Source organism: Topomyia yanbarensis, chromosome 3 (genome assembly GCF_030247195.1).
Source record: "Topomyia yanbarensis strain Yona2022 chromosome 3, ASM3024719v1, whole genome shotgun sequence".
NCBI lineage: Eukaryota > Metazoa > Arthropoda > Insecta > Diptera > Culicidae > Topomyia > Topomyia yanbarensis.
Genome location: NC_080672.1, coordinates 248,280,674 through 248,292,314, shown reverse-complemented (window position 1 = coordinate 248,292,314; position 11,641 = coordinate 248,280,674). Strand labels below are relative to the sequence as shown.

At 36.7% G+C, this 11,641-nt stretch overlaps 1 protein-coding gene across 1 annotated transcript in view; it reads right to left on the bottom strand.

Moving 5' to 3' along the window:
- Window positions 1-2,637: 2,637 nt before the first annotated feature.
- The window catches only part of LOC131693308 (GTP-binding protein Di-Ras1), a 133,856-nt gene continuing 124,852 nt past the window's right edge, over window positions 2,638-11,641 (bottom strand). Inside the window, exon 6 of the mRNA XM_058981022.1 lies at window positions 2,638-11,546. Coding sequence (XP_058837005.1) covers window positions 11,465-11,546 — 82 coding nt within the window. The 3' untranslated portion in view covers window positions 2,638-11,464. The remainder of the gene's footprint in view (window positions 11,547-11,641) is intronic.

The window sequence follows — 11,641 nt, the reverse complement described above, 5'->3', positions numbered from 1 at the left end:
ATACAAGCCCACCACACTCGTTACTGATAACGTTTAAAACTTTGGCCATAACGGAAAGCTACGCTATGGAAGACAACATGCAATACGTCGTTGAGCATGATAATGTTAGGACCAAGATACCCGTTTATATTGACAATGATAAGATTGATATGCGTCTGAACGATCTACACCTGGGTACTATTCGTAAATTTATAACAACCATCAGGTCGGAATACGCAACGGTGGAATCCATTAAGTTTGAAACCTGGAGAAAATTTTTCTAGGTATTTCCAATGGTGTTTGTTTCGTGACAATGCGAATGACGGAACCTATTCTTTCATATCTGAACTTTCAATTCAAAGCAAAACGCGTGACCAAATCTCAAATCACGCTGTGCACGTATGAAGGACAGACCCCTGCGTGCCCTACGTTGTTACACGAGAAGACACACTACGAAAAACCCTGTACACAAACCTCTAACGAAGCAATATTAACTGCAAGCATACCCATCACACAGCCCTTCATCAACATCAACTAAATCACAAACCACCGGAGATGCAGCTCAGGCACCAATGAATACTGAAACAACAGAACATACGCATAACGTGAACGATCATTGTGATGCGCCTACTACTTCCCAATCAACTGCCAGCACCGCCGATAATAAAGTAAATAACAAAGAACACGGATAAGCGATCGTGACCCATAGGCCCCAAAAACAACTCAAACCAGGTAATCGTGAAAGCCCATACAACTTTAACAGCGAGGATAGCATGAACGAAAATGATAAACCGAGAGAAAGCGATCCACAAGCAACAAGAGGCAATGAAGTAAATAGATCTTCAACAAGAAATAAGATCTTTATTCAAAGTAACAAATCGCGTACAAAAGATCCGATGGATATACAATAAGATTCGATATATTTATTTTTATTTACCAATTGATAATATTAAAAGTTCCACGGCTCAAGTAATGCATTGAGGCGTGTCAAATAAATGAAATAGCTAATGGACGATTAACATGCCTTCACGCCTGGACGCTGAACAGCGACTAACCGCCGAGTCTAGCATCCTACATAACAGGGAGTGTGGAATATCGTGCTTAAACCAGTGCTGCGAAATTTCAAAATCAGTTACTTATTTCTGCTTGTATTTACCGAAACCAGCATTCAGATTCACCGCCTCCCTCATTCTTTAACTGCCCAACTGACTGAAACTTCATGTAGAATTGAATGCTTTAGTGCAGAGGACATATAAATTCCTTTATCAACCAAAGCATTTATTTGTTTTTATGTAATCAGTTTGAAGGCAGAAGCTGGCATCTTCTACATTTCTCGAGCATAAGTAAACTGAATAATCTATATCTGGTGCACTTTTGCTCAATAATCCCACTCATAGGTAGAATGGAAACATAATTCAGTTTGCTTCTGGAACCGAACATGTCCGAACCTGAATGCGCTGTGTCGGGAGAACGAATGACGAGGGAAACGAACCAAACATTTAATTCATCGCGACGGGCATGAATTGAGTTTGGTTTTCCTTCAAGTTCACGCAGGGATGTCATTTTTTTGAAGCTCGGGCTCAAACTGATATCATTTACACTAAGCTAACCGCCAGTTTTCATATAAAAATCGATTAAACGTACAATTTTTTGGTAACAACGGTAGATTTTGCAGCTCCCAAATCGAGGGATAATGGTTATCAATGGAGATTGTCAGGCATAGCGCAGGGAAGCTACTTGGGATCGCTGATGTTTCTGATTTACGTCAATGTCGTTTTTTAGTACTAAAAATTCCTCGCCGGTCTTGCAAGGACCATCTCAGCATGAAACGTTTGCTGATAGTGCATGAAACGTTTGCCTTCGTGTAAATCCGAAAAAGTCGGTGGTGGTGGTGATCGAATTCCGATGAAAGACTTTCTGATAGAGCGCTGCCTCCCAGACTCCCAGAACTTTTTTACTGTCGACGTTCTGCCCAAGTAGCACGCTTTGTTACTGTATAGTATTTGTAACTCTCTTGGTAACAACTATGTTATGGGAAAAGCGCACTTTGTTTGTATGTTGTGCAACATGTTCCTAATTGCAGCAAAATAATGAAAACAATAGCTGTGCCATTTGTCGAGCACTCGGTAGTTGGACAGTTCTGTTTTAGGGTGGAACAAAGAGGCATTTGCAACTTGTTAGACTGTTTGTGCAAGTTAGAAAAGTTTCTGATTAGTTTCACAACTGTTATTGATGTTTGCATACTTAACACTATTGGCCTGCTCTATAGTTACATAGATGCACAACCAGTTTAAAAACCCGGTGAAATTCATTTCAAATATATCCAACAATAAAAAATATTGTGTAGCAGTTGTGCAACATTTAAAACTTTCAACAAGTTGCAATTGCTACTTGGGTGCCTGCCAGACCCCAGAACTTTTTAACAATGCTCGTAAAAAGTTGGGTATGCAAGGGTAAATAATCGTCCCGTACAGTGCGTGGCTCGCTTACGAAGAAGCTCTGTGAGGAAAAGTAATGTTAAATAGCTTCCAGTAATTTTCTACCGTCTGGGCTGGTCCGGAGTTCGACACAGATACAAAGATCTGCGAATGGTAATACAATTGAACTCCTTATAGTTTTTTGTGTTGTTTAGTGGATTTCGAAGAAGGAAAAAAATAATTCTATATTTTTTATCATTTATTTTTTAGCATTCCAACAATTCTTAGGAATAATCCAAATGCAAGCTATTCATGATAACGATCTAATCATACAGATCATCATTATTTTCAATATGATGTTTTGTTGTATAACCATCCAAATATTAACAAACTTTCGTACTTGTACACTTAGTGAGCGTGAATTACGTCACTGGGAGCTATCAAAAGGGAATTCTGAGCTAATTTACATTACGGTGTAATAATTAGAGCAATATGATATTATTTGTATAGTCTTTTCAAATACTTCATGGTTTGGTTGGTCAGATAGTAATATATCCTTAAAATTAAAAAAAAAGTTAGAGCTAAGAATTCAATTGGGTATATTAGTTTAAATGGGACTTGTATTGTGAATGGTTGTGACTATCCTGTACCCAAAAAGTGTGTTTGAAATTCTGATTAAGCTCTTACAAGACCGCCTTAATTTTTATGAAAGCTTTATTTAGTTGTACTAAAAGCATAGAGTATCAAACAACAAAACCTGTAACAGCATATGTTATTCCAATTATAGGATAATAGTATTTTGCTTGTAGTGTAAGATTTTGGACTAATATTAGTATTTTATGCGTAGGAAATTGTACTTTATAAAAAATCTCACAATAGATGTATAGTTACGAACGAAACAATAAGATCACTGAGGCGTTGACATTTCTTTTTGCGCCACTATCCTCGACGTTATGATTAAGGTGATGTCATCAAGCGGTGGATACTAGTAATTATGTGATAGTGAGCGTTACCAACTTTGTGGCGTGAAAAGTTAAGTGATGCAAATTGATCAGACACGTTCAAGGAATGTCAAAAGACCACGCTGCACAAAATAGGTCCACCTTTGTTATTTGTTGTTATGTTAAACTTAGGAGAAATATCAAAAATGGCGATGATGGTCATGATGGTCATGATGCAAAACCACGTATAGCAACAGAACGCGCAGAAAAACTATCGCTGTTGATGATACTTCTATCAAACAACTTTCCACTATGTATACATTGAAACCAGTATCGAAGATCACGGTTGATCTGAAATAATCTGTGTCATGCAGAACTCCTCCTCTGGAGAGTGGAGACTCGACAGTAGTTCGCCAAAGAGCAAATAAAATGGGTTGGTTCCGAAGATGGCAAGACATCTTCTGATCAGTTGGAACAATTAATAATGGTGTTAAATGGTTGGATCTGAGGGCAAACGATTAGTTCGAGGGGGGTGGAGATAGCGTAGTTGGTAAATCGATTGCCTGGTATGCAGCTCACCTGGGTTCAATTCCCTACCCCGCACATAGGGTTAGAAATTTTTCTAAAGAGATTTCTCTAACCCGATAAAGAGCCGAATGACCCTAAGATTAAAACATCTCTATTCAAAAATTAAAAAAAATTGGGAAATTAATTCTAAGTTCAGAGAATTCACAATGTTAGTCACAGTACATTTAAGCACGGAAGAGAGAATTTTTTGGTTGAGGGTTGTTTTCTTGGTTCGGAGTTGGTGCAATTGTCCCTAAAACACCTCAAATAATGAAGAATAGTGGAGAGATATCCAAGACGCTTGCTCTGGCACCCCAACTACTACATATCGCAATGTGGCTGTAGAGCTGATCCTTCTACTTAAAAACAAATATTAGTTATACTAACAGATACTAATGATAGAATCATGAGACTAGATCATTAACTCATTTATTCATTTTTACAAAGGCGTTTTAAAGTGGTCATGTTGTTTTGCCACCAATTTTTCGAAGCTCAAATATACTTTCTTTTAATTTCTTAACAAAGGCGGTGGATATGTTCTATTCTCATTTTATTAATAAACGCAATTAGGTTTTTGCACCAACCGATACAACCCCACAAAATGAGCCGGATGAACTTCGTTTGACAGTTCTCGGCGGTTTGTTTACACGGGAGTTACGTGAGTGCGAATGTAACAGATGAGCACCCGTTGCACTCGCACTCTTGCAACTGACGAAGTAAACAAACCACCGAGAATTGCCAAACATGAACGTCATTCACCATGAGTTCATTCGTGTCGTCATCTTGTAGAACTCAATATTAAATGAAATGTTTTGCGTAAAAATAACTCGATATTCAAAGAAAGAAAATATAGAAAATGACTATTTTTCCATCTTAAATATAGTGATCTTATTGTTTTGTCCGACACTATGAATAGTTCTTTTTTTCAGGCATGTTATTTTTCTTGTAATAAATAATGAAGACCTAATAAATCTGAAAACGAAAGGGAGTGCCAATAACTTCAAAGATTTGGTTAAAAATTGTAGACCAAATAATTAGGAAAAGTGCAAATTTTGAAATTTTTGTTAGAGGTCTAGTTAAAAAGTTAATATATTACAATACAAATTAATGTTTGGTTTGAAAGCTACGAAGATCCATAAGCCACGTATCTGTTCATAGGATTGTATCATCAAGACGTATGTATGTTAATCGTCAATAATCGCATGATTATACCGTATGCGATAACTTATAACACAATAGATTCCAAAACGTCTTTGAATGCTTTGTGATCGACAAAAAAATACGTTTCTATAAGCTGGCCTTGATTCCGATGAAATTTCTGAAACGCTCATTGCTACATTGAACGATTTGATGGTATTTAATGAAACGATTCAATGCCCCGTTGTTTTTCTCGCATAGCGCATGTCGTCTCAGCGTTAACTGCGATATCACAGTTCATCGTGCTGACTGGCTGGAGAAGAAACTAAAAAAAATTACGTGAAAGAACCCTACAATTTCTACGAAAGTTTTCCTCAGCGTTGTCGATTTAAGAAATGTGAATGTTTCAGACAATTTATTTGCCTCCGCCATTATTCATGTAGCTCAAAATACCTCGAAAATAATCATTTTTAGACTGCGCTCCCATCACCAGAACGCCTGTTGTGGAGATCGTACTACGGAAATTCTGAGGACTAAAGACGAAAATCGAGGACGCGTTGCAACGACTGCGACATATACATTCTGGCAGAAACATTGCAGCTTGAAGATCGTATTACATCGACGCAGCTCTTCAAGGATGATATTGTGCCGGTCGTAGCGATAACGACAGATTCTATAGTCGTGACGCAGGAGTTTACATTGTTCTTCTTCCGTATTTACCATTTGTTGTGTAGCTGGAGCTACTTACATTCCTACCGGAAAACAACTTAACTACAATGTTACGCAGCTCAATCTAGACAATCTAGAAGTCAATGATGCAATGGTAGTCCTTGGTTATTTCTACCAATTAGGACTTATGTAGACTTCTATGCAGGAATATGATTACCCTAACCCGTTGTCCTCTCCACCTATTACTGTTGTGATGTGTTGAAACATCCTTGGCGAAATGTCAACCTCCTAGGAAACCTCCCTGGTCTAAAGCTATGCGGAATCTAAAATGAACTGGTGCCAAAGCTCTACGTGCGTTGCATGTATGATGTCCTCTGAGTACCGCTGTTACAATAAGCTGTTGTACAAAGAATATATGAACCACATTCAACAAACTCCTACAATAAAACCGAAGGCAAAATGATCCAACTACTTTTCCAGCTTTTCCACTATTTCTGAATAGTTGGTTCTCACTGTAGAAAATTCTCGTTAACGATGTGGTTTTCGTTTTAATTTGTGGGGAAAAACTGTTCTTCGTCGATGACTTGAATTTTTTTGTCATAAGGAAAAATAACATTCCTTGTTTTAAGGATTGCCGTGAGTTGCAGCATGACGTTGATAATTTTTACAAATGGGTGTGAAGGAATATGTTACAGCGCTGCATGCACATTTCCCATGGAACTTGGACCACGTGTCGATAGCTTAATCGATGTACACTCTTGCAATGGTCCATGTTGAATCAACACCTAAGCTAGCGTCTCGAGAAGCGCTGGTGTAACGAGACGAGCTTCGATTTGAATTGGCTGGAGTTGGTACTTCATAAGATTTTTCAAGGTAGACCACCACAGGGAATAAAAAAGTAGATGGTGATGCTTCGCCAATAACATGACATTTTTTATCTGATCAATACTTTCACACAAATTTCTTTTGTACAATAAACTGCACCTCTAACATAGAGAATCATGGAACAGAGATCCATGTTAAACTGCGGATTCAACATTTCAATAATACACCGCGTTGTGACATCTGACACCACGCGATGCATCCGGATAGCAACAGCCATCAATCAACATAGAAGTTCACGACATGGACGCCAGTTTTCATCATTTGCTTCCACTCATCGAGGTTTTCCTTAAAATTTATAGGTCCAAATCCAAGCATGGCTCTGGACATGCGAAACATAATGTTTCTCCTTTGTTAATCAACTCGATTCCAAAACTCATAACCCGGCCTGGCTATCTGACAAAATGACCAACTCTTTATCTCTTGACGTTAAAACCACGGTGTATCAACTAAATTCTTAAAGAAGAGATTCTTTGGCGGCAACCGCAGCGTTCCATAGTTCGTAGACTAAAAGATATGTAACATAAAAGGTCTCTTCGATGCGAAGCTGTACAATGCCCTCATAAAGCTTGTATGCTAAATCAGAAGGTGGCATGATATATGTGGACAATTGCTAGCCGGGACGACGGAGGTAGATATGAAGAAGTTTGTAGACAGAATGTGAAAAAAGCTTCATCATTTTCTAAGGCTAAAAATGGAGAAAACTGTTACAAGAGAATAGGAACTGTAGATGTATACAAAACGGAAAACGAAAAACAGCTAATACTGCCAAATTGCCATAGGAGTATGCTGCCGTTATAAGCTTAATTGTCCCATGTTCTATGGGATTTCCTGTATACATGGGACAATTATGCGTAGAACAGCAGTATGTGCTCTTAAAATTTCAAAACAAGAGTGACGTGTATGAAGATGTGACCAAATATATGTCGCTTATTGTATTTGCCGGGCATTGATCCACCAGTCAATGCTGTATCGGTGGCGGTTCTTGGTCTAAGTCCTTCATAGAGAGAGAGAGAGAGAGAGAGAGAGAGAGAAACAAAATGATTTGAATCCTACTTCGTTCATGTACCGCTACTCAGGCCATTTAAGCTATATCGTTAAATAAAATTAGTTTGTAATGTGTCCAAGCGCCTCAAGTTAATAAGGTATGACCCAAATCAATACACGAGTTTTTCCTGACTCTAGAGTCCTGCCGTCAGCCTATATATTGGTGTGTTAAGGAGAGCTTCAGTCAACTAAATGTTGCATAAAAATTCTAAACTTCCAACATTTAAAAAAAAATTACAATGGGTGTGATACAAGAGAGTTAAATATGATTGTTTCAACTCGATAATACAGTTCAAAAATTGTTTAACGCTGAAGATCTAAAGAACTGTGCTTTTATACGAATCTGACTAACATTCTATCTTCACATAATTCTGGCATACACTAGATACGGCACTAATTGCCAAGTATTTCTCAGTGAGTCTATGTGTGTGATGGAGGGATATCATTGTTTGGTAACGTCGTTGAACAGTTGTGCAAGTAAAAACGGGCACTTTTTATAGGTCACATTTACAGAGGCTATAGCGTAGACAAGAGGAACTACATTGTTTGTGCTGAATAAAGGGATTATATATGTTGAGGTCGGTCAAAAAATCGAAGGTTTTCAAGTATTCTTCTACCTTAAACTATAAATTCAGAAGAATGTTATCGAACTATTTATAGAGATCCAAACAATAAAACCAAGGATACAGCGTTTTTCATCTGGCTCCCTTACGACACGTGGCATATATTTGAAATTTTAAACGCGAATATCCCGAAATCATATTTTCTTTCCAAAAAAAAACGTCGTTGCGGTGACTGGGATTGCCGACAAAGTTTTCAATACAACCTTTTCAAAAATTCAAACCTTTCCCTATTTCCCCGCACCTCAACATATATAACCCCGAAATTTGTTGAACAAAAATTGGAACAAGGAGTTGACCTAATCACGTATCAAACATTAAAATAATTCTTCAACTTGCAATCATTTAATGCTTACATGTTGTTTGGTTTGAATATAATTCGACAAAGTCACTATATTTAAAATGTTTATCTGGCGATTTCGATGAGATTTTGAGCCAAAGATTCAATCACAATAGGTTACTTAGGACAATAATGATTTACATCCGCAGACAAATAATGGATTTGTTCATAAATTATGTATTTTTTAGCGGTAGTGGTCGTGATAGTGGTCATTGTATGACAAAATGCGACATTTTCTGGTGTATGGGGGAGTAAGCTAAAGTGTGTCGTTGTAAATTAAAACGTATGTTTTTGCTGAAAATAAAGCAAATTTTAGGCGAATATCACGAATATTGAAAACGAAAAAAGCAGTTTTTCTCTACCTATACTTTGTGTTAGATCTACATGAAAATCAATCACCTTATGTAGAATCTTGTTACAGCACTGCTTATTGGTTGTTATGAAGATCTAGAACAAGGTGTGGAAAAAAAGGTTCTTTCGTTTCGATTTTTGTACAATTCTCCGTTCAACATTAATGACGAAGGTGGTGGGATCGTTTCACACTTAGAAGTGGAATGGTTTGCTTGTAGCAATCCAGAAATCGTACTCCACTGGATTAATGCGCGACCGTGGAAGACTTAGATCTTAGAGTATCTTCTAAAGAAAGGTTACCACTAGGTATTATTTACCTAAATTATTCTCTCTCAGGGAGCATAGATATATAGCATTGTGCATATTGCTAAGCCAAACTAAAGTCTGTGCATTATTAGAATGCCACACAGAGGAATGCACAGCACTGCATGAAATGATGAATACTTCTTTGTTTCTGGCAGCCACATTTTTGCTGTAACTTTGAGTGACTTCAATCGAGTTACACAAAAAAACATACCGAGTGAACAGAAACGTTACTGTTTAGAGGCTTACAGCACCTTTTTTATAATACTCTATTATGTCATTTATTGTACATTGTTACAAAAGAATATAATAAAATGAATAAAGTATCTTGTTTAGTCGATTGAAATAATTCTCTATAATATTATTTCAATCAATGCTAAAACTTTTGTTTCATGTTCTCCGAAAGAAGAATGTTCGTTTACTTTGCACGATATGTGGACATTGACATGTTCGATAGAAAGATGTTTATGATTTGGAAAGTTTGTCCATGGTTTAAATAGTTTACGAGTTACCAGAAATTAATATTTTGTAATTTTATGAACTACAAAAGCTCCTAAAAGAAATATCACTTTGATTTGAAAATATGTATTTTTCGGGAAAGGATTCTAGAAATAATTTTAAAAGTAGATTGGGTCGTAAATATAACACATAGAATGTGTTAAACATAGTCACACGAAAAATTACAAAGGATTCAAATAGAATAACTAAAGCGCTATTCCCACTACACCCGTGTCGTGTCCAGGCCTCAACACGGCCGAGGCTTATTTGCAAGCCATTTTTAATTTTTACCAGCCTCCATACGTTAGGTGAGAATCATTTCATGGAATTCACATAATAATAAAGTGTGTGGCAGGAACGGATCCCGGCGCTGTTCCATCCTGTATACGACAGAATGTTGTGTACACGGAGTGTCAAAACCCGGTTTGGCTAATTTATCCAACCACGCTGTACATAGTGAGTGAGCGATGTAATCCTAAAACCTCAAAACTTTTCAACCTCACGCTGCGTTAGTAACGGACCACATATATTTAATAAAAATCAAATTATGGTAAATTGTCCTCTTCTGCATTTTGTATTATTATGGATTATAGATATGGATCAATCAGGAGATGTAGAGTTAAAATATCGTAGAATCGAGTCGAAAGCATTAAATCATTGCAGAGTTAAACTAAATGAAAAGCATTTTATGACACGTTCTTTCGTGACTTTACAACGATTTGACGAATCTTCATTCGACAAATATGTTATAACTTTATCAAATGAACGTCTAAATCAAAACTTGTTACAGAATCGGAAAGTAGACAAAATTTCACAAAAGATTCAATCAACATAATCTGAATATACTAGAATTTGATGATTTGACTTTTTTTGGAATACGTTGAAAGTTCTGATTTGTCACGTGTTGTGACGTCACGTTACATTATCGGTCATAAAACAATCCTCTTCCAGTATATTCAGTTAATGTTGATTGAATCTTTCGTGAAATTTTGCCTACTTTCTGAATCTGTAATAAGCTTTGATGTAAGTGTTCATTTCATAAAGTTATGACACATTTGTCGAATGAAGATTCGTCAAATCGTTGTAAAGCCACGAAAGAATGTGTCTTTTAATCATACGTGATTGCGACTACTAAATTCAACATGCACACCAACTACAGTTTAGTTATTGTTAATCAACAAGTTTAAATTTCAACAAGCTCCTATCTAAGAATATTGTTCCTTTTTCATAAATTCTTCGCATCGCACGCTGGTCACATTTTATCGTCTCACTGTTCACATTACAGCAAACGAGTACGAAAACATTACATTTCCTAGTAGGTTACCAATTGCTTACTTCGTTTATGTGACACCGCTTTAGAAGTTTCCTTCGTGAAGGAAGATATACTGATCCACCTTATTCTCCAACAAAACTACCCTACTTAGTGATTACAGCTTATCATGTAGTTTGATTTATTCTATCTTCTGATACCGTAAGCTAGTTGGTTGGTAAATCCTTTGTAGGATTTTAATACTTTGATTTTAATTAATATAATTTATTACGGATCACAATTCACTTCGCATCGATTATTGAATCATTCACAATAATCTTTATAAAATACTGGTTGTGGTCATAAAACACAATGTATAATAAATAAGAGGTACAACTTATATTAATGCTGTTATGGTTCGCAGTGCACGGAAAATGTGATTGATGTGATATCAAACAGGTAATTTACTGTATATTACAGTCTTCCGTTCCGGACGCGTTCTGTATTTGTTGTTTGGTTTTCCTGGATGATCTTCGGATCAGGGACCTGCAATATTAAACAATATGTTATACTAAAACGCTAGTGCTTATATCGCAAAATTTTGTGTAAACTTGTACATAGTACATATTTTTTATGATAAA